The sequence below is a fragment of the Strix aluco genome, chromosome 3, assembly GCF_031877795.1.
Source record: "Strix aluco isolate bStrAlu1 chromosome 3, bStrAlu1.hap1, whole genome shotgun sequence".
Lineage (NCBI taxonomy): Eukaryota > Metazoa > Chordata > Aves > Strigiformes > Strigidae > Strix > Strix aluco.
The window spans coordinates 39,001,807-39,027,523 of record NC_133933.1 but is presented as its reverse complement, the minus strand read 5'-3'; the positions used below and the strand labels follow the sequence as shown (position 1 = coordinate 39,027,523).

At 63.9% G+C, this 25,717-nt stretch overlaps 2 protein-coding genes across 2 annotated transcripts; both read left to right on the top strand.

Annotated features, from left to right (window-relative positions):
* The first annotated feature begins 948 nt into the window (after nucleotides 1-948).
* MYMX (myomixer, myoblast fusion factor) lies at nucleotides 949-1,940 on the top strand. Its single transcript, XM_074820653.1, has 2 exons — nucleotides 949-1,480; nucleotides 1,737-1,940. Exons 1-2 carry the CDS (start codon nucleotides 1,249-1,251, stop codon nucleotides 1,937-1,939), a joined length of 435 nt encoding a protein of 144 aa, XP_074676754.1. The 5' UTR covers nucleotides 949-1,248; the 3' UTR covers nucleotide 1,940.
* Nucleotides 1,941-2,219: 279 nt separating this feature from the next.
* LOC141920790 (uncharacterized) lies at nucleotides 2,220-22,186 on the top strand. The gene is made up of 32 exons (XM_074818146.1): nucleotides 2,220-2,771; nucleotides 5,917-6,024; nucleotides 7,425-7,580; nucleotides 8,278-8,409; nucleotides 8,524-8,715; nucleotides 8,797-8,880; nucleotides 8,998-9,116; nucleotides 9,286-9,400; nucleotides 9,673-9,759; nucleotides 10,080-10,195; nucleotides 10,377-10,521; nucleotides 10,736-10,842; nucleotides 10,956-11,037; nucleotides 11,208-11,336; nucleotides 11,411-11,542; nucleotides 11,801-12,057; nucleotides 12,174-12,297; nucleotides 12,462-12,656; nucleotides 12,964-13,119; nucleotides 13,728-13,948; nucleotides 14,283-14,460; nucleotides 14,771-14,917; nucleotides 15,121-15,519; nucleotides 17,162-18,682; nucleotides 19,098-19,178; nucleotides 19,416-19,502; nucleotides 19,618-19,709; nucleotides 19,956-20,041; nucleotides 20,618-20,684; nucleotides 20,812-20,975; nucleotides 21,272-21,406; nucleotides 21,616-22,186. The coding sequence occupies exons 1-32, from the start codon at nucleotides 2,352-2,354 to the stop codon at nucleotides 21,849-21,851; spliced, it is 6,270 nt and encodes a 2,089-aa protein (XP_074674247.1). The 5' UTR covers nucleotides 2,220-2,351; the 3' UTR covers nucleotides 21,852-22,186.
* Nucleotides 22,187-25,717: the final 3,531 nt, after the last annotated feature.

The following is a 25,717-nucleotide window of genomic DNA, read 5'->3' as shown; positions in this document are numbered from 1 at the left end:
GGCAGGATGCTGCAAGGACTCTCTGCACAGGGAAGGGATATTCCCGCTGGGGCTGTACTGATGAGGAAATCGAGGCACTGAGCAAGGCAGCGACTTACCCAGGTCAGTTGCAGCACAGTGAACCCTGGAGTCACAAGAGCAGGCCAAGCACTGCACCCGCTGCCTCCTCAATAAAAGGGGAGAAGCTCCCTCCCAGGGAAGTGTAAAACCCTGACACAGCCGCAGCAAAGCTTTGGCTCCTGCTTGCTTACCCAAGCTCTTCCCACTCCCCGGTGTGCCTGCACCGGAGCCCTCTGACCGCAGCAGACCCGGAGCCTGGGAGGCTCCGGGAGCCTCCGGGAGGCCAGTCCCAAGGGGCTGACGTCAGCCCTGGTCCTTGCAGCTCCCGGGCCTGGAGCTGAGCCGTCGGGGAGCCATTTCTGGTTTCGGCACATGGTGTCTCTGTGCTGAGGCACGGCCTGCCTGCTTTCCTCATCCATGGCTGGCTCCCCGAGAGGAATCCGCAGGGCTGGGAAAGGTCACCCTGGCTGAACTAACCGCCCTTGGATGGGACTCGCTGGGCAAGGGACAGCTTCCATCAGGCAGGCTGGGAGACAGAGCAGTAGATTTTGGTCCCTTGTGCCTGTTCATTCTCCTAAATTCTGCTTGAGTGGGAGCCAAGAGTACGGCCTTGGCAGGGTTTTTGAAGGGAACAACAAGGGGAGGAAATGAAGCCAGCCAGCCACCAGGAACAAAACAAAGGTTAGGCGCAGGAGGGAAGCGGAAGGGCACAGACGTGACCCATGGACCTTCCTGCCGGCGCCCTCACCCTGGCTAGCTTGTGCTCCCCTGGTCTGCAGGGCCCTGGCTGCTTGCCCCAAGCAGGCTCAGCTTGGGAGCACAGCTGGAAAGCGTGGGACACTGGTTACCAGCCGGCTCGGGAGCCCCTTGTGGAGCCCGATCACAGCTCTTCCCCCAGGGGAGCGCCCATCTGTTCCTTGGTGCTTCGTGCCCTGGGGCATCCCTTGCCTGCTCTCCTTGGCCGTCCTCCTGGTCTGCATTCCTGGCCCTTGCGGGAGCAGGATGGCAATTGCTGGCACTGGCGGAGAATGACTGGCGAGCATATTTTGGACCTGGCTGCCTGCTCAGGGGCTTCAGCGAAGACTTGTAGTGAAACAGGACGCCGTCCTGCCAGCCCACATTTCTGTGGCGGGCAGATGTTATTCCTCCCTCACCCCCCTTCTTCCCCCAGCGCTGCCACCCTGACAAATGGGGTCCTGGGCCGAGGAGCAGTATCGCTTACAGGGAGCATGTGTCTGGCCCGGGAGGAGGGGGCATTTAAATGGGCAGCTGGGTTTTGTTGTTGTTGTCTCTTGCTCTTGGAGCTGCTCCTGCCATTTGGGCTGGTGGCAGGTCCAGGTGGGGGGAGCTGAGCAGCACGGGCTCCTCCGGGAGAAAGGGCTGAGCGGTGTGTCCCGGAGCGGGAAGGATCCCAAGGAGGGTAAGAGTGACCAGGGGAAGAGGTGGGGAGGAGAGCGGTCCCCGCCACAGCTTCTCCCCCAAGCCTCGCCCAAGCAGCCCCCCCGCTCCCAGCGAGGTGCAGGCTCCCCCCCCCGAGCACCGCGCTCGGGCCGGAGGGTCCGAAGCGTGGGGAGCTCCCGGGCGTCCCCGCCGCGATCCACCGAGGCCCCTCGGGGCGGGGGGGTGGGGGGGAGTGCGGCGGGCCCTGACGGTGCGCGCTGACGGTGCGCCCGCAGTCTCGGGGGGCAGCATGCCCGCCCCGCCGCTGGCCGCCCCGCTGCTGCGCGCCCTGCTCGCCCGCCTGCTGCCGCTGGCCCGCCGGCGGCTCCTGCCGCCGCTCCGCCGCCTGGGGCGCCGGCTGCGCTCCCGGGAGAGCCGCCAGGCCCTGCTCACCTGCCTGCTCTGCCTCCTCAACCTGCGCAAGAAGGTGGACGACTGACGCCGGCCGGGGCAGAAGGGCAGGGCAGGGCAGGCGGCGGCTTCCCCCCCGCCTCCCCTGCCCGCCGCGGGAGGAGGGACCCCGGCAGCAGGGGGAGGCGGCCCGGCGGGGGCGAGGGGCCCGCCCAGGCAGCCGCAGCCGCCCGCCCGCCTGCCCGCGCCTTCGCCGCTGCGGCCATGGGAGCCGGGCCGCCCCCCGTGCCGCTGCCCCCCGCCGCGGGGCCGCCCCGCTGAGCGCCCCCGCGGGAAGGGGCGGCCCCGCCGCCGCCGCCCGCCTCGGGGAAGGAGCCGGCGCCGCCCGGGCCGTCTCCATCACGGGCGCTGCCGGGCGGCGGGGGCCCCGCGCTGCCGCTTCGCCCCACGGTGCCCGGGCAGGGCCCCGCGGCTGCCCGCCCTGCCCGGCGGCGGCGGGGATGTCGGGCAGCACGGCCAGGAAGGTGCAGCCCTTCACCATCAGCACCAAGCTCTCGCTGCCCAAGTGTGCCGCCGGCTTCTCCGGGGACGCCTGCCCCGGCATCGCCCTCGCCTCCGCTCTGGACGGCCACCGCGGGCTCCGCCGCAGCCTCAACGAACGCATCTCCCTCTACCTGGCCCAAGCCCGGGCAGGCCCCGCCGCCCCCGAGGGCCAGCCCCGCAGCCCCAGCCCCGGCGAGGAAGGGGGGACCGACGAGGAGCCGCTGAACCGCAGCTCCCTGGCCCGCTCCATTAAGAAGATCACGCTGTCCAACTGGCATGGGGAGCCTGGCGCGGGGGGACCCGGGGACCCGGACCGGACCGGCGGCGAGAGGAACCACAACAACAACAACAGCAGGCCAGGGAAAGCTCAGTTCAAGGTACGCGCTCCCCGTACCCCGCACCCCTGCTCTCTCCCCCTCTTCCCCGCGCTTCCCTGTTGCGGGCTGCCAGGGGATGGGGAGGTCCGGAGGGGGCTGCGCCGCGGCAGGGGATCCCTGCTGCCTCCTCCCCACGCCCTCCAGGCGGCACTCGCTCCTGGGGTAGTTGCCTTTCTTCCCACGTCCCCCCCACACACTTCTCTGTGCCGTCAGGCTGGAGGGGCCGGAGGTTTTTGCGGGCAAGCTGGTGACAAGTTTTCGCTAAGGCTAAGATGACCCAGAGAGCTCAGCCCCAGAGCCCGAGCTGTGGAGGGCTCAGCTCTCGGGATGCCCGCGATGATGCAGTTGTGTGCGGGAAGCTGGGAACTTGCTCTCCCGTTTACCGGAGGGGAAACCGAGGCTGGGAGGAGGGAAGTGACTCACGAAGGGCCACGCAGCCGTGCACAGCCAGGAAAAGGCTAGGAGCCCGACCCAGGGCTCCTGGCATCCCACCCTCTGGGTCAGAGCACTAGCAGGCATGGGGGTCCGAATCCGTCAGCCCTGGAGGCTGGGAGACCCCCTGTGTGGCTGGGATGGGGCAGAAGGCAGCTCAGAGACCTCGCCGTTGCTGGCAAGAGCAGGCAGGAACTCCTTGAGATTTAACCCTGACCCACAACAGCTGGTTTCCCAGCGGGATAGTGCTAGGGAGAGCCACAACAGTCCACTGCCAAAACCCCCGTCTTCATTGCCAATAAAGGCCAGGCACGGCCTCACAAGAGCTGCCGCTTCCTCCGGCATGCAGGCGGCTCCTCGCTGGGTGGCTGGAGTCTGCGCAGCCCAAGAGGCATCGGCACGAGGGCTCCCCTCTTTCATATAAGGTAGGGACACGTGCTCAGCACGGTGGTGTGGTGCGGGACTCTTTGGAGGCTGCCAGGATCGGCCCCTCCTGCCTGTGCAGCCTGGGGGTGTGGAGCAGGATGGGGAGGGGGGACAGGCTGCAAGATGGAGCTTTGAGAGGGAGAGCCAGGGTACGGGGAAAAGTGTATTGAGCGGGACGGCAGCTGGAGGAGAGGAGGGAACACTGTTCCCCGGACAGGGGACAGCAGGCCTTTCTCAAGTGTGGCGGCCGGGTCTGCCCCTTGCTCCTGCCCTGTAGGAACGGGGGACTCCTCCGGGATGAGCACGGTGCAGCCCAGGAGGGTCTGGCCCTGCCCCTCTTGCTTGTGGGAAGTCATTGGCACCTATTCTTCTATGGGAACACGGCAAACCTGTGTGCTGCATTAATTTTTCTTTTAATGAGAGAAAGAAGCATTCACAGAGGAGGCAGCTGAGGCCACTACTCTTGTTTCACGTGTGGCTTTGCTCATGTCGTGAAGCCTGGGGTCCTGGGACGGGTTAGCACAGCACTTCACGGATGCCGAGGAAGGCACCGCTCCTCCTCCCAGCCTTGGGTTGCTGTGAGAGTTTGTTGTTTTGCCCGAGCGAGGACCCAGCTCCGGACGGAGGGACCGGGGTGGGGGGGCAGTCCCGGTGGAGCAGCTCTGTGGGAAGGATGAAGTCATCCTTGTGCCGGCAGCCCTGTTTTCCTGCAGCTGACAGATCGTGAGATGGGGACTTTAAATAAAGCTCCTGTGTCACCTGCAGGCTTGTCTCCCACAGCTGAGCCCTGGGGGCGGCTCACAGGCTGCAGCTGGCGTGGGATGCAGCTGCCCAAAAGAGGGGCTTCCTAGGGTCTTATGCCCTGTAAGCACTTCACATTTAGCTCCCCACCATTCCCTAAACGGGCATCCAAATCTCTTGGCCCTGTGGTCGGACAGGGGGGTGCCATCTCCTTCTGGCACCCTTCTGACAGACACACTGAGCTCTCACTGCGACTGGCCTGCCTGGCCGTGACTCAGCCTCTCTCCCTGCCCCCTCTTCCTGCTCGGGATAGGATGCTGTGGCATGGTATGGTGATCATCCTCTGCAGCCACCAGCTGGGCTTTGCAGGCCCCTGGAAAGGTCCAGTGGTGGTTGTCTCCCAGGGGTTATAGGGTTGTTGAGCTGTTTGTGGGGCTCTGAGCCTTTCTGGTGGCAGCAGCTCTAGTGCTGGGGGCTGCCATCCACATTGGGACTTTTCTGCAGTCCTGCAGTCAGTAGAAAACCACTTTCTGTGCAGGGAGGGAGTCCTGCTTTGTCTGCATTGGTTCCCCCTTAGACGCCGTCCCCAGTCTGGAGTGGTCCAAGCAGTGGTGGGCTGGGTTCGGCTATGGCTGATCCACCACCCTGTTTGTTGCGGTCTCAGAGGAGGGGGGATCAGGGCAGCACATGTTGCCCACCACCTTGTGTTGCCCTGTGCACACTTGAACGGCTGTTACAGGGGCAGCAGGGTGGCCCCGGGAAGGGAGTGGAAGGAGGTCCTGAAGTTGGCCTGCTGTATCCAACAGCCCAAGAAAAGATACATCTGTAGAGGATGAGAGTGACCGCCCTTGTGCATGATCCAAGCAGTCCCACGCACCTCTCCTAGTGGGGCTGGGCTCCATTAAGGATAAGGTAACGCGGAGTTCATCCTGGACCTCCTCTCTGTGCCTGGCTGCAGCTCCTGGACTTCCTTCCTCCTGCCTCTCCAGCTCCCACCCAGCCCCATCTGCAGGAGCCCTTCCCTGTTAGCCAGCTGCCCCCTTAACTCTTGCCTCCCGGCCAGGCTGCAGTCAGGGATCAGCAGCTGAGAGGATTCAGGTTCGTGCCAGTGGAGTTAATGTCCTCCTGTGCCCTTGCACCTCTGCCCTGCTGACGTGGAGGAGCGTAGGGGGTCTGAACCTAAGAATCCTTAGACAACCAGGAGCCAGTGGTGACCACTGAATGGGTTTCTGCTGGCTTTGGAGACAATTCAAGGGGAAAAAGGTGGGGGGTGTGGAAGCTAAAATGGAGAAGGTGCTGAGCAAAGCAATCTTAGGAGGTCTTGCCACTTGCTGAACACGTAGCAGGAGCTGCAGTTGCAGCTCAGAGGAGCCTGGCCTGCATGCATAAGGAGGGATGGGCAAGAGCCCAGGCAAGCAGTGTCTGGGTACTGCCAGCAGCCTCCTCTGGCCCAGGGCAGGAGAGGTGGGTGCACACTCTTCCATCTCCTCGACTGCTGGGAGTGTCGAGCACTTCTGGGATCATGACTGTGTCTTCCCATGTCTAGGTCTTCCTCAGGAAGGATGTGGATGCGGAGGACGAGCAGCAGGAGGCCGGAAGTCCCTGGGCCGGTGGTTTCTGCTCTCCAGTGGACAGAGGTTCCCCCTTCTATGCGGTAGGTCCCCCCTGTCCTCACCGTTTATGAGTGTCTGACCCAGGGGCACAGCGTGGGGCTGAGCAAGTGAGGGTGGCTGCTGGTGGTCTGCCTGGGCGCAGATGGAGCCTCACCACTTTAAATGAGCGAGGGGACAAGCTGGGCATGACGGGGTGAGGGGTCAGCCCCCAGGCCAGCACCCAGAGGTTTTAGCACTTCCAAGGGAGCTGGATTACGGGCTCCTCCAGCCCAGGCTGTGTCAAGAGGCTGAAGATACCAGAGTTGCAGGAGGGCCTGAGAATCTGTGTTGCTATTTAAAAAAAAAAAAAAAAAAAAAGACAGAGGATTTCTTTAGTTCTTGTGGTTAGGCAGAAAGGCTTTGAAAAGCGACTCCCATGCCGTCAGCAGGGCAGCACATGCCAGAGTGCTTAGAGAGCCTGAAACAGTTGCCCGAACCCCGCTGCTCCACAGGGTCCCAAGAGATTGCTCCCTGGCTGGCTCGGGGGGTGGCTGGGACCCCGCAGGGCAGCTTGCACCCAGCCCCCTCGGGGAGGGAGGGCTGCCCCGGGCTGGCCCCAGGAGTAATTTCTGCCTAGTGAGAAGAGAGAGCGAGCCCTGCACCTTCAGATTTCTCCTGAGATGCTCAGGCTCCTGTTTGCCAGCAGTTACTGTGCGGTCAGGTCTCTGTCCCTGGGCAGCGGGGTGGGAAGCGAGTGCCCGGGGCAGCTGTGCCGTCCCCTGGGCTGCCTGCAGCTGGGCCCGGGGCTGATCTTGGAGGGAGGCCAGTGCTTTCACTGGCTGACCTTCGCCGTCACCCCCAGGAGAGCTGGAGCCTTGACAGAGGGTTTCGTCAGCACCAGCCGACCACGAGGCTGAGTTCCGGGGGAGATACTGTGCTTTCTGCCCCCTGCCACTGCTCACTTGGGATGGGGGTCTCTGGGTGCCCTTGAAGGAGTGGCAGGCTGAGCTTATTGGCGACCTGCCCCATGGCCCCCCCCCATCCCATTCCCTGGCGGTGTCCCCTGGAGTGACACCAAATGGATGCCACAGACACGAATACTCCTTGCAGAGATGTGCAGCCTCAGGCTGGAGGGGTAGCGAGCGCCGCATCTGCCTCTCAAAGTGAGCACGGGGACCAGCCCAGGTGCTGGGGGCTATCCCACCAGCCTGGAGTGACCCAGGGCTGAGGGACAGCCTGGCAACTCCCTGCCAGGGCTGCGAAAGCCACCAGCATGGCCTTGGTAGAGAGGAACTGTGCCTCAGGGTGCTAGTAGAGAACCCTAAATATGTCAGTGAAAGAGTGGGATCGGGGATGAGGCAGGCTGACATACTTTATCTGGGTTTCCAAAATGTTCCTGGGAGGTGATGGGGAGGGCTCCTTGGGACAGCATGCTGACCTCCCCCACTGCTGCCTGCCCCAGCTGGCAGGATCCCCAGCGTCATCACCCCAGAAAGAGACCCCCAAGGGCAAGGAGCCGGTCGTGGCACCAAGATGCAGTGGGCGAAGCAGCATGGGAGCAGCCCCGCTCCTCGACCTGAGCCCTCTGGTAGCCCAGTTCAACCGGGAGATGATGCAGGTGAGGCCAGCCGAGGTGCCTGCCCAAGGGGCTGTGTGGGGAGTGGGGCGGGGAGGACACCGACAGCCTTTCATGTGAGCTGTGGGGTGGGGTGCGTGGCGGGGAGGGCTGAACTCCCGGCCCCGAGCAGAGCCGTGGTTGTGGCATGAGATCATGTTTGGCCGCCTCTCTCTGGCTGTCAGCCCTGGGGAGAGGGGGTCAGCCCGCACCAGGGCCCTGCTTCCTCCCCACGTGTGCACGCTCCTCCCGTCCCCCATCCTCCTCCTCCTTCTCCCAGCCCTTGTCCCTCCCCAGTGGCATGGGAATGGGGATGGCGTGGGGGGCTGCTTCCATGCCATGCTTGGAGAGGGGAAGCACGGGCACTCCAGGGAGCAGGGTGCAAGGAGAAATGCTTTGTGCAGGGATGTACTGCACAGAGACCCCTGGTCTAGCCTGCCCGGGTGGGGCTTGGGTTCTCCTGGTGGACTGGAGCAGAAGCTGGAAAGAAGCAGGATGCAGCTCGCCTTCCCACCCCTGTTGCCACCAATGCCGTCCTGAACCCCTTTGCTGGCCTGTTGGTGCTTGGAGCGAACGGGTTGTCAGCTAAAAGTGTGCCCTCCAGTCACTGTCATGGCTTCAGAGGGGTTTGGGTCCCTAAAACCGCATCCTCAGGGCTCTGGCAGAGGCACCCGGCCACGTGGCTCTTCCCATGTTGCAGGCAGAGAGCTGGGTGCGAGGCAAGCTGCGGGACCTGAAGGACGGCTGCGACCTCGGGGACTGGGAGGAGGTGGCTCAAACCCTGCAGCGGGACATGAAGGATTTCGAGAACACGCTGATAAAGCTCAACCAGGTGAAGCCAGGTGGCGGCACGGCTCCCATTCCCTGCAGCACCCATGTCCCTGGGCTCTCTGCAGTGGAGGGTCCTGGGAGCCCCCGATGCTGAGTGGGTCCCTTGGCCCCACAGATGGGTGAGCAGCTGATGTGGCGGGCGAGCCCCAGCGCTGAGGCAGTGCGGAGGCAGCTGCTGGCCCTGCGGGACCAGTGGCAGCTCCTGAAGCAGACGGCCGCCAGCCAGAGCAAAGCCCTGGGGGGGCTGCGTAGCCTGCAGGACTTCAACAGGAAAGCTGAGCAGCTGGAGGCATGGATCAGGCACAAGGTGTGGGGTGCAGGGAGCGCGGTCCGGGGAGGGGGACAGCCTGGCTGTCCCCCTGCCTTCTCACACCCTCCCCTGGCCCAGGAGGAGAAGCCCTCCCTGGCAGCCCTCCTGCAGGAAAGCCCAGACAAGATCCAGCTCACCCGCCGCATCCTTGACTTGAAGCAGGTGAGAGGCTGCTGGGGGGACTGCTGGTGTGCCGGGGACCCCAAACCCCACAAGGCTGGGGCATGGTGCAGGTCCCTGAGGGGGGATGCTTGATGTCTATCTCTCTGCTTGGGCCAGGAAGAGCAGCAGTTCCAGAGTCTGCACAAAGAGCTGAATAGCCTGGCCCAGAAGCTGGAGAAACAAGGCAAAAGTGAGAGCAGGAGCATCTCAGCCCGGCGCAAGCACCTCAACAAAACGTGAGCAGAGGATGCACGGGCTGAGCAAGGGCAAGCCGGGCACAGGGAGCTGATAGACTGGGAAGCAGGACCCCCTGAACCTCCCTCCTGCTTCCCCTTGCCCAAGCTCTGCAGAGCTCCCCATGAGGGGCATGAGCTGCCCTTCATCCACACCCTTCCACCTGCGCAGGTGGCTGCGGCTGCAGGGAACCCTGAAGGAGCACCATGAGGCTCTGCAGCTGGCCCTGGAGGTGGCTGCCTTCCTCCAGCAAGCAGATACCCTGCTCGGGGCCATCCACGCCAAGGTACCAGCACTGGAGTCAGGGTCAGCCTGGTACAGGGCTGTTGCATGGCCAGAGCGAAACTGGGTGGGTAACACTCCACACTTATCCCCTGTGTGGGGATGCTGTGGTCCCAGTACCCTCAGCCTGGGGCTTGGGGAGAGAGCTGGGGGATGGAGACTGGTGTAAGAAGGGGAGCCAGAGTGGCAAGCGCAGCTTTGCAGCATCCTTTGCTGCTGGAGCTGAGGGCAGGGCCCCATCCTTCTCCCGCTGCTGACTGCAGCTTCTTCTTACAGCAGAGGAGCATCTGCGGTGTAGGAAAGTCAGGAGAGGGCGAGCCATGCCGGGATCGGGATGTCAGGGACATAGCCAGCCAGGTGATGGTAAGTGCAAGGCTCTGCCTCATCCTCTGAGCCCTGGGGGAGCATCCCGACAGAGGGGAGACGTGTGTCCTCCCAGGTCAGCCCTGGCACCAGCAGGGTTGGGGGCTCAGTGGGCACCCACAGCTGCGTGAGGTGGCCACGGCTGTGTGATGGACAGGGGAGCCTCCCTGGGGGCAGTGAGGGACCAGACTTGGCACTCACCGCCTCTCCTGCCCCAGCTGGGCTGGTGGTGGCTTGCCATCATGCACTTGCACCACGGCCGCAGTGGCTTGTCCCTGACCAGCCCTGTCATCACTCCCTGGCTGCTGTCTGTCCTCCAGATGCTGGATGTGACCGTGTCCCAGCTCCTCAGCCTGCAGCCCAGCCTGGCAGCCCGAGTCACCCCCAAGCACCGAGACGTCAAGGAGAGCTGGGCACAGCTCCAGCAGGTGCTGAGGTAGGGCACAGCCTGACAGGAGCCCCAGGGTCTCAACCCTGATCCCCCAGTGTTGGAGCCAGAGGACTGTGGAAAGACCTGGGTTAGTCCCTGGCAGGATCTCTGGGGTATCAGCTCCACTTAAGGTTGCTCTTTTCTCCATCCTCTGTGCCCCTGGACCTTCTTTGTGCCCTTTTCCCAGGACGGAGAAGGCTCCAGCGCTGGCAAGCAGTTCCCCGGCGGGCGAAGCTGTGGCTCCAAGTGTGGAGCCCCGAGGAGACGATAGTGGCCGTGGGGCCATCAGGAAGGAAGCAAAAGACAAATGGATGAGAGGTCCTGGGAGCATGGTGAGCACTACCTTCCTCCAGGCATCTCCAGCACCTCTGCCTCAGGAAGACAGGGGAGCTTATGGGAAAGGAGTTCAGAAGTTGGGCAAAGCCCAAGCTGAGCATGCCTGTGACCTGGCCCCACTGCTTACAGGAGGTGATAAGTGCCAGGCCCAGGGCAAAGCAATGCGTGCTTTGGGCTGGCAAAGGAGAAATGGGAGCCTTTCTGCCATAGGTGCTGAAGGACATGCCGGGGAAGATGGTAGAGCACGGGACAGGGAAGGAGAGCAGCCCTGGCTCCCCAGTGGCAGGGCAGCCCCTTCATGGCGGGGACAGCAAAAGGTACCGGCTCATGGAGGTGGCTGTGGGGAGTGAGATGTAGTTGGAGGGGATGTGGATGGGGGTCCTCTGTGCAAGGGGGGACCTTGCAGTCCTGACTAACCCTCTCTCCGCAGGAGGAGAAGAGAGGCAGAGTCTGAGTGGGGGATGCAGCAGCCAGAGGCCCAGGTGCAGGATGTCTGTTGGGCAGTGAACACAGTAATGTCTCCCCAAGAGCTCCTTTTGCTCCCAGCCCAGCCAGGGGAACCAGTGTCGAGGGGAACCCCCTTCCCAACCCCCTCCCACTGCTTGTGGGCATGCATGTTTGTGCACTCACACCTGTCCCTGGTCTGGGCACTAATGCACCATGTCTCCCTGCTCCTCAGCAGACTGTGTCCCCGCTGAAGGAGAGCATGGGTCCTGGAGTCCCCCCGTGTCCAGCGGAGGATGTTGAGAGCCTGGAGGCAGCACAAACGCAGTGGGAGCCCCTGGACCCCAGCACCAGGGCTGTGCTCCGGGTGAGTCCCCTCGAGTGTGGGGTGAGGGGGTACACTGGGTAGGGCCTATCCTAACCGCCCTCCCTGCCTCCCAGGAGGGGCCGGTGCTGGTGGGGCCCACGGGGAGCCCGCAGGTAGAGGCCATGCTGCAGGAGCTGGGGGAGCTGTGGGAGGACCTGCAGAGGAAGCACCAGGAGAACGGCGCTGTGCTGCGGGAAATCGATAAGGTACATGGAGGCAGGGCTGGGGTGGGCACAGGGGCATGCCCTGATCGCAGCAGCTTGCTGGGTATTGACAAGTGAGGCTGGTGCCCATGGGGACAGGAGCTGCAGTGTTGGCAGTGACATCTTCGGCTGGCCTCTCTGCTCCAGCTGTGCTGCCCAAGCGCCCAGTGGCCCGGGTACCCACATTCTGGTGGCAGCATGGCTTCTGCCTCCCCTGGGTGGCTCAGAGCCAGGCTGATGGGCTCCCTGCTGTCCTTGCAGTCACTGAGGCTGGTGGGGGAGCTGGACCGGGCCGAGCGGTGGCTGCAAGCTGTGGCTGGGTCACTCTCGGAGCCAGCCACCATGAGAAGCCCGGTGGAGCTGCGGCAGGACCTGGAGGAGACGGGCCAGCTGGAGAGGCAGCTGGTGCTGTGCGGCCTCAAGCTCCAGGCACTGCGGGAGGAGGCAGCGGGCGAGCCACCCACTGAGCATGAGGGAGCAAGGAAGATGCAGAGGAAGGTGGAGATGGTGGAGGAGAAGTGAGTCCGGGGGGAAGGTTCCTCCTCTTTGGTCTCCAGGTGGTCTGGGAGGAGGATGCTTGCCCCTAGGAGGTGCAGAGGGTACCAGCACCTTTGACAGGCACCTGTCCACACAGGTTGGCACACGTGCAGGCAGCCTTGCGGCGCCGGGCGGCAGACCTGCGTGACTCCCTAGTGCTGTCCGAGTTCCTGCAGGACCTGCAAGAGGAGGAGGCACGGAGCCAGCAGGGACCCGCAGCGGTGAGCAGCGGGGCCAGGCATCCCTTGGGATCACCAGGCACCTGGGACTGGCCCAGGGTTGGTCTGTGGCTGGCAGGGAGACCCCATGGGTGCCCCACTCTGGCCCAGCTGCCTGGGGGGTCACTCCCCATCTCCCTCATGCCCCGTGTTTCTGTTGGCTTCAGCCAGGGAGCGGGCGTTGCAGCTTGCAGGGGTCTTTTCCCCTGCTCTCAGCCCAGGCCGGGCAGCTGCCGAGCAGCGAGGACATGAGCCACCCCCTGGGAGAGCTGCAGGAGGCTGTGGAGATGCTGAACGATGCAGTGAAGGAGAGGGAACGGGTCATGGAGGTGACTGCAGAGACAGAGAGCCTGGAGCGCCTGGTAAGGGATAGAGGTGGTGTGTCTGGGGATGCAGCTGGGTGGTCCACCTGCAGCTGGACATGTGGCTAGTTGGGACGGGGAATGCACCTCGGCTAGTCCCACTGGGACAAGGGGGTGTTGGGATACACAGGGACCGCTCTGTGTGAGGCTGGTGTCCCTGTCCCTCCTGTGGCTGGTGCTCCCTGCCCTTTTGCAGGCGCATAGCAGGGTGCCCCCAGACTGGGGTGGACTGGGGCTGCATGGTGAGTGGTGGTGGAGGGGGTCCCATGCCGGGGCTCATCTCTTTTTCTCCACCCCTCCCATCCAGGTGGCGGAGGTGTCCCCACGCCTGGAGGCCCTTCGATGCAGAGCCGAGGCGCTGGCTAGAGACACTGCCCAAGCAGAGAGCGGCTTCACCGCAGTGAAGAGCGAGAAGGACCTCCAGGGGCTGCAGGGCTTGCTGAGCCGGCAGCAGGAGATGGAGGTGAGACCGGAGGAGCACCGTGGCTAGCCGTGCCCGTGGTGGGGAGGTGTCCCAGCTGGCTGGGGCCATCCTGGGGAGGCGTTGGCCCCAAGGGCCCAGGTGTCGTAAGCCTTGGCACGCTGCGGCAGGCTGGGCTGGAATTTTCCAGCAGAGCTGAGCCCTGCCCCACTCCACTCCCCTCTGCCAGGCCAGGCAAGGGGAGAGAGCTTGCATCAGGTCCCGTGTGCCAGCGCCCGGCTGCCAGCACCCGGCTGCCAGCACCTCGCTCATCTTCCCGCCAGTGGGGAGGTGACTCATGCAAGCAGAGCGGGGAAACCAAGCAGCCCTCCGCTCTGCCCATCCTCCCCGCTGAGGGTGGCTCTGCCTGCTCCCTGCAGCCCCTCCACCAGCATCCTCCCCTCCACCAGCATCCTCCCCTCCACCAGCATCCTCCCCTCCACCAGCATCCTCCCCTCCACCAGCATCCTCCCCTCCACCAGCATCCTCCCCTCCACCAGCATCCTCCCCTCCACCAGCATCCTCCCCTCCATCCTCGAACAGAGGGGAGTCCAGCCTGGGTGCAGAGGGGTTGGACGCATCCTGAACCTTTTCTGCCTTGTGATCTTTAGCGTGCGGTGTCAGAGACCCTGCAGGGGCAGCTGGAGGAGCTGGAGAGGGCAGCTGCCCGCTTGCAAGAGCTCTGCCCCGCTCGGCTGTGCCCCATCAGCCGGGAGGTGCAGGGGACGTTGCAGGCCTGGGCAGGGCTGCAGGAGCTCCTGCGGGAGACCCGGGCCCACGTGCAGCAGGCCAGCCAGCTGCGGCACTTCTTCAAGGATTACTTAGCCATGATGTAAGTGGCAATGAGCTGTCGGGGCTGTCTCTGTGGTGGCTGGGAGGGAGCTGGTGAGAGCATGGCGTTGCCAGAGCATGGGCTGCTGACAAGTACATGGGCAGTGCCAGAGCTGCAGCCAGGCAAGACCATGGGGAGCCTGGAATGAAGGGCTGTGCCAGGGCTGCCTGCTGTGGTGCAGTGCCACAGCACCTTTCCCTATGCCACCAGACTTTCTGTGCTACCCCAGTGAGCTGCTTCCAGCCATCCCTGAGTATGGGAATGGCTTCCCGGGGGCCTGCAGGGCTGAGGAGGTATTGGGTTGTTCCTCAGCCTGTCTTTCATATGCCTACAGCTCCTGGACGGAGGACACACGGGCTCAGATCTTCTCTGAAAGCCCAAGCAGCCACGGCCTCCCGGAGACTCCATGTGAGGAGCTGGAGAGGAGGATTGAAGGGAAGCTCAAGGAGTTTGAGGCACTGGCGGCATCGGGGCAGCAACTGGTGTCTGAGGAGCACTACCTGAGTGCAACAGTAAGGACAGAAGAAATGGGGTTGGGGAAACCCTCAGCACCCTCCAAAATCCTCTGGGGAGAGTCCCAGGACGAGAGAGCAAGGTGCGGGCGCAGAGCCCCAGCGAGTGGTACAGGGCTGACCACGCATCCTCAGGGCAGGAAGGGGTTTCACCCAGCCATTAATGCATGCTGAGACCTGAGGTGATGTGACAGACTGTATCCTGCTCCCAAAAATCTCCTAAATTCCTCCATAGTGAGGTGCCCTGGTAGGGCCAGTGTCCCTGGGCCAGGAGTCCTTGCAGGCTGTCCAGCATCTCTCCTCCCCTCAGATAAAGGAGCGCTTGGAGGAGCTGCAGAGCATGCTGGGCTGGGTGCTGGTGCGCTGGAGAGCACAGAGGCACCAGCGGGACCCAGGGAGCAAGCAGGAGGACAGAAGGGACCTGGTGAGCCCATCGGACACATCCCCCACCGGCCAAGTGAGTACCCAGCCCCATTGAGACTGTTGGGGAGCAGAACCAGCCTCGAGGCTGAGGGTCACAGTGGTGGTGGAGAAGTAGGGGAGGGATGTGTGGCAATACCTGTGGGAGTCCCTGGGGTTCAGGCAGGACAAAGTGAAGATTGTGTCCTGAGAAAGTGCCTGGCCCCAGCAGCCCTTCCTCCACATTCCCTCTCTCGCCAGGAGCAGTGTGCCCCATGTTCTCAGCCCCGGCTGGAGAACATCCACAGCCCAGTGGAGTTCACTCCCTGCTCCCTCCTCGAGCCCATGCAAAGATCAGAGCCACAGCTGCCAGCAGGAGTGGCCATGTCCCCACTGGCATCACCCCTCTCAGATGCCCCATCGGGAGTGGAGCAGAGCTGGGGGGACCCCAGCAGCTCAACACCCCACGGTGTGGGACCCCCCAAGGAGACTGTCATCTGGGATCCCGCTGAAACCTCCACGCTGCTGCTGCCACCGCGGGGCCCTGGCGGGCTGGGGGGGACAGTCAACCTCATCCTCAGCATCGGCAAGAAGGGCGAGAAGAAGAAGGTGCAACCGGTGGCTGGCAGCGAGCAGCCGGGGCAGGAGACGCTGCGGACGGTACGTAGGGGATGGTAGGCAGCTTTGGCAGAGCCATGGGTGAGCACCCAGTGCCTGTCCCAGGGCCAGCCACTGCTGTGCAGCCAGGGCAGCTCCCTGGAGCTGTGCCCTCATGCAAACTGGGAGGCTTTGAGGGCTGTGGGGTAGCCCCCATGCTGGGACCCCACCCCCAGCCATTTCCAAGCAATGTGTTGGGGCTCTGTCAAGTCTCAGGAGAGGGACCTTTGGCTGTGCTGATGCTGAGCAATGCCCAAGGGCTGAGGACCAGCTTGCACCACCCCCTTTGCCTGCGCTCTCTTGCTGTGGCTCCTTGCCCACTCTGCCCTCAACTCTCTCTGTGTCTCTCTCTCCCCCCTGCTCAGCTCCCCACCACTAAACCCTCAGGCTGTAAAACCTTTTGGAAGCGTTGCCAGGGGCTTTTAGGAAACACTTGGGGTAGTTTAAAGCGAAAGAGAAAGCCGCCTCACCAGCCCGTGGAAGAGGTAACTTTCCTGGGGGAGGCTGCATGCCGGGCAGAGTGGCTGCATGGCGTGAACCCCCAGCTACCAACCCTCCTGGCCATGCCGCTGTGCCCTGCCAGCAGTGGTCCCTCGGGAGAGGGGAAATGCTCCCAGTGCGGTGGGCAGAGTGTGGATGCTGGGACATGACAGGAGGGGGCTCAGATGGGCCTGGCCACAGTTTGGCCCCCTGGGTAAGTGGTTCTGGTGGCCACGGGAGGCACGGCAAACTGGCAGCCGGTTGGAGAGCCTCCCTGCTCCGTTGCTGGGGGGCAGCAGCAGTCCCTTATGCAGCTGAGTGAAGGGGGAAAGGGTGGATGGGGCCATGTGAGGGTGCACGTTCTGGGGGGAGCTTGCTCCAGGTTGCATGGCTTGTAACTTGGGGGCTGGAAGCCTGGTATTTTGTTGGGGTTTGCATCCATTTGTTACTGCAGAGCCTGCACAAAGGCCTGTGTGTGATGAGTCCCAGAGGCAGTCGGGCCCCCACGCAGCCAGGCTGGGTAGCCCAAGGGGGAGGGCAGGGGGCCAGAGAGGCCAGAGGGCATCAAGGCAGGACAAGGGGCTGCTGAGCTGCCAGGAGGGTTTTGGTAATGGGCACCCTCCAACCTAAGGGGTACAGAGGGACACTGCTCCAGCTCCTGCAGGCAAAGCCCTTTGCTTTCATCCTGGCAGCTGCGGAAACCTAGGAGAGGGGCTGCAGCTGGTCTGGAGAGGGTGTCTGCAGGGAAGGGGAAGGGAAGGGGCTGTGCTCAGCCCCTGCCCTTGCATTTGCCTGCTCTGCTGCCTGGGGGCATGCAGGGCTGGCAGGAATGGGCAGCAGTGACTGTTGTCTCATTAGCCACCCAAAAGCGGTGGCCTGGAGGACGGTGGTGCTAGGGAAGAGCACAGGCAGCCCCCACTGCACCACACCTGGGGGACTCCATCACAGGCAGGGATTCCCTGCCTGCACTGGGGTGGGAGCAGCCCTGGGGGGCTGAGGTGGAGCCATGCCACTCCCAGTTCTGCCACTGGTGAGTGTTTTTGGCTACCTGCCCCCCTGGCTCCCTGCTTGCCCAGGGTCACACCATGGAGAGGGAGCGGTCAGCATGGGATGGTGGAGGCTCTGGCCATGGAGGTCACCCCTCTCTCCTTCTCTGTGTCTTCAGGCACAGGTGGAGGCCCGGAAAACCTCCAGCACCAAGCGGCCACCTGCCCACCACCCTCTGGCATCCAGTGGCGGGATGCCGGCTGCCTCCCACACCCTGCCCAGGGCTGGGGCCGGCTCCCTCTTCAACAGCCTGCAGCGGCGGGAGCGGGCTGAGCAGGCCCGCCTGCTGACACTACAGGGCATCATGGGCACCGGCTCCCTGCAGCCCGCGCCCGAGGAGCACCACGGCCCCAGCAACACGTGGCCTCAGAAGTGTGGCCGGAGGAAGGGGGAGCCGGGGGCAGCCATGGCTGGACCCCCACTTGGGGAGCTGCTGCTCTACGTCAGGAACCCACTGGTGCGGGACATCGATGCTGAGTGCGGGGCAGCCCCCCGGGACCCCCACCTCCCTGACCTGAAAACCCCGTGCCCACACCTTTCCCTGGGCTCCGTGCTCAGCCTGGACCTACCCCGGGACACGGTGGTCCTGGGCTGCCACAGAGGGGCTGCGACATGGCGGGAAGAGGTGGAGGAACAGGAGCAGAGGCAGGGCAGGGGGGTGAGGCCACAGGAGCCCACAGGCAAGCATGGGGCTGGATGGCAGGAGGAGGTAGATGTGGATGGGCACAGTCCCCAGGGGCCCAGTGAGGTGCTGGGGATGTCCCCTAAAAGCGAGCGAGGAACATGGTTCGAGGAGGTGAGCTTCAACCCCAGCTACAGCCAGCAAAAGGCACACTGTGCTGGGGAGGAGCGCTGGAGCTCACGGTGCCCCGACAGCGCTGGTAAAGACCTCCTGGACTTCAGGCTGAGCCGGCCCTCCCGTGTCGGTGTGCTGCATGAGAGGGTGGGGAGGGAGGGGGGCAAGCTGGCTGCCCGGCTGGGCCAGGATGGCAGCCCCGGCAGGGCCAGGCATCGTGAAGCTGCATGGCTGGAGCTTGGGCCATCCCCTGCCGGCATGCCAGGCAGGGCAGGAGCCGTTCCCAGCACTACCCGCGCACAGTGGCCAGCCAGCAGTGGCCAGCCCAGAGGGTCCCCGGCTTCCCCCTTGACCCCCAACCAGCTCTCTGTCTTCGAGTGGGCACTGGGGTCCCCCCGGCTCCCCAGCCCCGTGTTGGGCTCTGGGGAGGTTTGCCACCCTGCCCACAGGCAGTTTGAAGAAGAGGAGGAGGAGCTGCAGGCCATCTGGGATGGGGCGGGTGAGCGGCGGGCACCCAGCCTGCCAGCAGGCAGCCATGCCCACCACCGGCCGGGGAGCGGGGCAGGCAGCCTGCCCAGCCCTGACGCCACCGCCAGCGGGCCCCTCATCCTCTCGTCGGCCAACAACGTGCTAGTGGCCAAGTTCACCCTCCCCACTGCCGCCCGGCTCCTCCACAGCCCGTCTGGAGAGAAGAGCCCCGGCGCGGGGCACAGCAGCGGTGGCAGCCCCAGCAGACACGGGGTGTCCCCCTGCGTGGAGGCGCTGGTGTCTGCAACCCCCTTGGATGGCCCCGGCGCCTGGGATCAGCGGAGGCATGGGGAAGAGGAGAGAGAGGGCAGCAAGGTGAGAGCTGCGGGCCAGGGGCTCTCCCTCAGGGTCAGGCAGGGGGCTGGGGACACCCTAGGCAGCAGCTGGGTTACCTGCTCCAGAAACGTGACCTGTGTTTGGAGACTTCCCAACTCTGATGGCCCCTTTGCTCCAGCTGGTGGGGCAGGGAGGAGCTAGGTGCTGAATTTGGGGGTCTCTGCAGCATGCATTCCCCCACCAGCCCTCAGCCTTAGCAAGGCAGCACTTCACCCCAAAAGCCTACAAACAGTCCAGAACCTGCCCAGGTGCAGAAAATTATTCCTGTTGTCCCATTCCCCCCTTGGCATCGCCCGCCAGGGATGGGTTAGATGCTCCCTGTGTCAGATGCCTGGAGGCTGAGCTGGCACTGCCAGCCCCAGCACTGCTTCACTCACCCCCTGTCCCCTTGCAGGGCTCTCCCGGTAAGACGGAGTTTCAGATGATGGAGGGGACGCTGGAAAGGAAACACGTGTTGCAGACAGGAGGGAGGAAGGTACAGGCATGGCTGTGGGGCTCCTTTGGGACTGGGGTGCTGGGACATGGGGGGGGCATCCAGGTTTTGGGGCAGGAGTGAAGCCAGGGATGCTCCTGGCACTACCATGGCAGCGCTGCTGGACATGCTGGGAGGGCAGAGCCCACGGGGGCTGGGGTGCATTTTGAGTGGCGAGGGACTGCCTATCTTCTCCCAAACGTGTTGGCATCACAGCTGTCCCTTGCTTGCATCCCACAGGCCAACTGCCGGGCCTGGAGCCTCTTTCATGCCGTGCTGATGCGGCAGACGCTGTGCTTCTACCAGGACCGCAGGGACAGCCTCAAGGTGTGGTGGGGGAGAGCGGGGTGACATGGGAGGGGGCTGGCAGCAGGATGGGGGGCTGGTGGCCAGGTAGGGCAGAACCTGCCAACCCTTGCTCTTGCTGTTCCTTGTGCTGCAGAGCTCCGTGGTGGCCCTTCCCCTGAACCTCTCCGGGGCAGTCTGCACCCCAGATGCTGAGTACACCAAGAAGACCAACTGCTTCAGGCTTCAGTGAGTCACCCCAACCCAGGGCAGCCAGGGCCTCATAGCCACAGCACTCCCTAATGTGTCCCTGCTGGGACAGACGTGCACCAGCACCCTCACCCAGGGCCAGATCAGTCCAGTGCTTAGATGAGGATTTCCTTTCTTTCTCACCTGCTTCCCTTCTTTCTTTCTCACCTTCTTTTCTAGGCTGGTGGGGGCTGTGGTATCTGTACCCCACATCTGTCTCATTGCTGGCTTGTTCTCCCCCTGCAGGCTGCGGGATGGCTCCGAGTACCTCCTGAGGGCCCCCTCCCAGCCCCTCATGAATGAATGGGTCTCCAAGCTGCAGCAAAACTCAGGTGAGCATCCCTTGCTGGCAGATCAGGGGCCCAGCTATATGCAGTTACTATGGGTGCACAGTCCCTGCTGAGCCCTCTGACACATGGGGGGGTCAGAAGAGCAGCAGCACAGCGTTGTCTCTGATTTATGCATCTTCCTAACCTGCCTTGGGAACAGCAGTTCTCTGCCAGGCAGGATTTGGAGGCTTTGTTTTCACACCACATACACAGTTATAAATCAGGAATAGCACAGCTGACGTCAGTGGAGCCTCAGCAGCAAAAATCCAGTGTCAGGAAAATTATAATTGCGCCTCGGTCTTCTTCCATCTCCTCTGTGGGACCTGGAAACCCCTTGCCTGCCCTCCAGGCAAGGAGACCTGTAATACTGAGGTCTTCCTGCTGCTGTACCCGTACCCAAGGAGGTTCAGGCCCCACCATGAAATCTTAGGCTGGCTGGCTGGCAGGACCAAGAGCAGGCGCTACAGCAGGAGGTTGGAGGGGCCAGCCATGTAGCACAGGCACCCGGAGCTGGGGCTGGCTCTATGGGACAGCCTTGTGTGCTGCCGGCATGCAGCAGGATGTTTGCTGTGCCCCCAGGTTTCCCCGAAGTGGATTACTTCCAGGCGGCAGCACAGCATGTCGAAGGCACTGGCGGTGCTGGGAGGTGAGTAGCCAGGAGCCGGCTAGCCAGGTCTCATTGTTACAAATCTCTCCCATGCTTGCCAGTGTGTGCTGCTCCAGCAGGGCATTGGTGGGCCAGTCTGGTTTGCTAAATCTCTGCTACCTTCCAGTTTCAGCAAGGTCTCCAGCCCTGGGAGCTCCCACCTCCAGGGACATCATCAGGCTGCGACCACCAAGAGCCAGGAGATCGTGGTGCTACCCCGCTCAAACACCTGGCTGCAGCGACCTCTGGGCAGCCAGGATGGCTTAGCCAATGAGGCTGTGGCATCAGCAGGTGACTTTCTGCCTGGCTGGGCTCCTGCTGTCTCCTGACTCCTCTCCCCAACCCAGAGAGGTGCAAGGGAGCTGACTGGAGGAAGCTGAAGGCTGTGTGTCAGTCTTGAACTTGGTGGTGTCTGGGCCAGGAGTCCCAGGGCCCTGTGCCCAGGAATAGGGTTGGGGGAAGGACCACTTACCTCCCTTCGCTTCGTGGATACTGGGATAACCACACATTTCCCTGTCCTCTTTGGGGCTGACACAGTGGTGTCCTGTGGTGGCCTTGCCTTGTGACATGTCTCCATTCTGCTTCAGAGGATGCTCCTGGGGCCGGGCACAGGCAGCAGCAGTGGTCACCCAGGGGGTCCCCCGGGATATGGGACAACAGCTGCCACGAAGACGACTATGGGCTGGTGGCCAACAAGAGGAGGTCCTACTCCTTCACCTCAGGTACGGCCCTGGTTTCCTGTCGCTGCCAGGAGGTGGCACCAGTGTCCCTGTCCCCACAGACACCCGAGGACAGGTGCGATGCTGCTCCAGCACCCACCGGTTCCCACATCCCCATGCCCTGGGCTGCAGCCCCCGTTCGAGGAGGGCTCTGGGGGGCCAGCAGCATTTGCTGGCACCCTGCCCTCCCCAGTGACTGCTCCCTCTTGCAGCCACCTACCAGAAGATTGCCCCGGTGGCTGTGCCCAAGGAGTCCGTGGAAGCCGGGAGCAGCTACTCAGTCACGCTCTACATTGAGGAGCAAGCACCGGCCGTGCCCCGGGCACGCTGCCACTCCTTTGTGGCCCGGCCGGGGAGCCCACGGGACACACTGGGCGAGAAGACCCCTGGCCCCCTTCGTCCCAAGAACAAATCCGTCTTCAAGAAGTTCTTCGGGAAGAAGGAGTGAGCCCCAGCTGAGGGGAAGAAAAGCCCTAGCCTGTCCTTTATCCCCCTCTTGGGTGCCATCCTGGCACGGTCTCCGCTCCCAGCACCAGCTCACCGCTCGCTGCCTTCCCGGGGGGAGAGAGGCTGCAGCAAGGGCTCTGCTCCAGCTGGCCCCGGGGCTGCACCGCGCCCCAGCCACTGCAGCCCCCGGCCTCAGCCTGGCGCTGAGCACCCCTCCTGCTGCCCTCCAGGTGCTGTCCCTGAGTGCCGCTGGCTCCCCGGGTGTCCTGCCGACATGCAGCGCAAGCAGGGGTGGGGTGGGATGGTTGTTTTTATTAAAAAACAAGCAGATGCTTAGTCTGGGAGCTTATTCCTCCAGCAGCACCTGTCAGCGCAGGAAGAGAGGGGCTCTGCAAGGTGATTCCTGCTAAGGGGTGGGGGGAGCTTCAGATGAGGGGGGGCCCTGCAGCAGGGTTCGGTCCTGTGAAGCCTTAGCTGTCTGGTGCTTCTCACAGTGATGCTTTGTCCTGTGATTCCTCTGTGCCTTCACCCAGCCCATCTAATCCCACAGGGCACCTGGGCCCTTTTTCCCTGCTGCAGGAGCTCAGCAGGGAAGCTGCTGCCTACAGAGCAAATCCTCCTGCCTGCACAGCCCTGCCTGCCCTGCCTAGCCTTCCTCTCTCACAGGATAGCCACCGGCCCCCGTCATGGCAGGTGGATGCTACATGCCATGGAAGGGGCCAGGGGAGTGTGGCTGGACCCTCAGGGCTTCCTGCATCACAGATATTTTGCAATAACTTCACCAGGCTATGCCAGCTTCAGCTGCCCTGGTTCCTGCCTGCACTGGGAAGGGGGAAGAGGAGCTGACCCAACCTGCCCTGAGTGTGCATTAGTACCAGGGGGAGAAGGGGAAGTTTCCGGGGGCTGTTGGTACCAGGGCCTCTCCCCGTCGGGCTGCAAGGCTTGGCTGCGCACACCCCTCGCCTCCTCATACACAGTGTGGGGCTTAAAATAGAAGTGCTGGCTGCAGTCCAGCTCTGCAGCAAGGGCTGCGAGAGCAGAAATGCTCCCACCACCCCCTCTCCCTCCTTCAGTGTCCCTGGGTCTGGGGACAGGCAGTGGGGTGGAGGTGGGCACGCTGGTGTCACTGGCAGAGGGGCTTTCTCCATGCTCCCGGTGAGGGGTGGGAGGAAATGCCAGCGAGGGCTGCTGCCATGTGGGTGGGGGTGTGCTTCTTGTGCTCCCCCTGTGCTTTCCCACCCTCCACTTGGCTTCATCCCTCTTGGCTCCGGCACCGTTTTCCTCCAGCACTGAAGCTCAGCTGCCTGCGCTGCCTTAATGGGAAGAGGCGAGAGGGATGGCAGGGCTGGGGGGGATGCCCTGGGAGGGGGCCAGCCCTGGCTGGGCCAGGGAGGAGGCCGAGGCACGGCATTCACAGCTCCAGCCTCACATACCAGGAGAGCAGCCGGTGGGCAGGCGCCAGTTCATTCCTGAGCAGCTGAGGGGCCCGGTGGAGGGAGCAGCGGGTGCAGGGTGCTCTGTTGAGGGGCCCCCCCGCCAGCCCGAGGGGACCAATGCCGACCCACGGTGGGGTGGGGGCTCAGCAGGCGTCTCACCATGGCCCGAGTCCAGCACAGCAGCGTGGGGTGACATCTGTCACCGGAGAGGTGCCCCTGTTCCAGGGACGATGCTGGCACTTGCAGCACCACTCTCAGTGCGCAGGGCTGTCCCCCTTGCACGGGCTGCATTGTTCCCCCCCGGGGCAGCTGCCCGATCGCAGCCTCCCCTCTCCCCTTCCCTGCGCTGGCGCTCGCCCCGCTGCAACCCACTGACGAATCCCGCTTGCAGTTCCTATGGCAGAAGCCACTTCCCCCCCTGCTAATCCGCCCGTGCATGCAGCCTCCACCTGCTGAGCCAGCGGGAGCCGTGCTCAGCCGGCCCCAGCCAGCGTCGGGCTCTGAAACCCGCTCCGGCTGCAGAGCCCGCCAGGCAGCGGAGCCTCCACACCCCAGTCCCGCCGCTGCAGGAAGCCTTGACCCCACTTGGCATCAGGCAGCGAGGAGGCTGCAGGCAGCATCGCCTGGCACCAGGATTGCTGAGCCCTCGAGGTAAGGGCAGGGTGCAGGCAGGGGGGTGAGCAGAGCGAGCGCTGTCCCTGCTGTCTCTTGTTCCCCTGGGTACCAGGGAGGGCGTCTGGCTCCAAGCCCCCCTCTGCTGAGCCAAGGAGTTGTCCCCCATTTTGGCTGCACGGCAGTGCTGCTGCGAGGTCACCCTGCAGCCAGGGGCCTGTGCTGAGCTCCTAGAGCCCCGGGGGACAGAGGTTCGGGACCCCAACTGGGACCTGGGACTTTCCGGTGAGGTGGCTGCAAGGGGGGGGGGCGTGTGGAGCCTGGCCTCGCTGCAGGAGGGGAGTGAAAGCGGGGAGCTGCTGGCACCCTGACCTCCTTGCCTAGGCAAACTTGCGGCACAGCAATAACCCCCTCCCAGGGCAGAGACCCCCGGGGCAGTGTTCCCAGGAGGGTGCAGGGGCAGGTGGGCCAGCCATCTGCACCAGGAGGAAGCGTGTCACTGGGAAAAGCCAGAGCACGGGGGTGTTGGGGCTGTGGCAGCGGGGTGATCCCAGCAGCATCCCGCTGGCAGCTGCGGGTGCTGCAGCTGGGGGGCCTGGAGCGGAGCGGGGTGCAAGGCAGGGTTAGGCAGGGGTGGGAGCACAGGGTTGCAGTCCCGCAGCACTGGGGCCGGCCCTGGACTGGGGCTGAGGGCTGTCCTGCACCCATCTGCGCTGTGTCCTTGACGTGGCAGGCAGCGCACTAGGACCTGGCGAGCCCTGGGCAGGCATTGCTGGCAGCGCTCTGCCTGAACGGTGTGGGATCCTGCCTTGTCAGCCAGCAGCACCGTGGGAAGGAGCCTGCCAGCTCTGGAAAAAAACATGTAAGCAAGCGTGGCTGTGCCCCCGGCCACCCCGGGCCAGGCAGGAGCTCCCTGTGCTGCGTCCCACGGGCAGGGACACGCTGGCTGGAGGGCTGGGGACTGCCGCCGCAGGTTGTAAACAGGCCACGGGGTTAAGGGCCGGTGCCTGCTGCCACGGGAGTGAGTGGGTGCTGGGGCAGAGCAGGGTCCCTGGCAGCGGTGCTGGCAGCACTCCGGGGAAGCCCTGGAACACGTCCCACAGCAGCGTAGGGCAGCCAGGGTTGGGGTGCTGAGGGGGGTGGCAGGCCATCCGACAGGTGCTTTCACCCCAACATGCTCAACCCTGCATTCCTTCCTGCCTGTACTGGGTGCTGCTGCCTTCCCCTCCCTCTTTGGCACCCCGCACAGGGCTGGGCAGGGGACCTATCCATGGAGATATGGCTGGCAGCAGGACAGTGCCATGGCGCACAAAATGCCTGTCCCCCAACTCCCAGCACCAGCCAGCTGGGTATGGTGGTTGGCTAGCCTGCCCACAATGTCACCCCAGGACTGGCACAGCCACCTCTTACTGGGCCCTGCTACCTTCTTGTATCAGTCCCAGCCCTCCCTGAGGACTGGCTACCTCTCTGCCCTTCCAGTCCCATATGTTCCTGTGTGGCCCCAGGGGTGCCTGCACTTCAGGGGAACCCACCAGGGAGCCCTCCCTGTTCCTGGAGGCCCAGGGGCTGTGCCACCCCTCGCCTCCCTGCCAGGGCTGCTTCTGCAGCCCCATCCACCTCTCGCAGGCCCTTTGTCCCCGTAGCCGAGCACTCTCTCATGACCCTTTCTATTTGTAGGCTGACTACTGGGAGCTGGGAGCCCGCCCTCTGCCCTTGCACCATTCCCCATGAAGCTCCTTCCTCCCCAGCCACTTTGTCCCCAGCTGCCCTCGGCGTGATTTGGCCCAGTGCACAGGTCCCGGCTGTCCCCGGGGTTCAA

Bases quoted from the DNA above. Each gene is read 5' to 3' on its own strand.
- MYMX (XM_074820653.1), top strand. From the start codon at position 1,249: ATGGGGTCCTGGGCCGAGGAGCAGTATCGCTTACAGGGAGCATGTGTC. The intron at 1,481-1,736 runs GTAAGAGTGACC...GTGCGCCCGCAG, and splicing joins CGGGAAGGATCCCAAGGAGG to TCTCGGGGGGCAGCATGCCC.
- LOC141920790 (XM_074818146.1), top strand. From the start codon at position 2,352: ATGTCGGGCAGCACGGCCAGGAAGGTGCAGCCCTTCACCATCAGCACC. The intron at 9,401-9,672 runs GTACCAGCACTG...TTCTTCTTACAG, and splicing joins TCGGGGCCATCCACGCCAAG to CAGAGGAGCATCTGCGGTGT. The intron at 20,976-21,271 runs GTGACTTTCTGC...ATTCTGCTTCAG, and splicing joins TGAGGCTGTGGCATCAGCAG to AGGATGCTCCTGGGGCCGGG.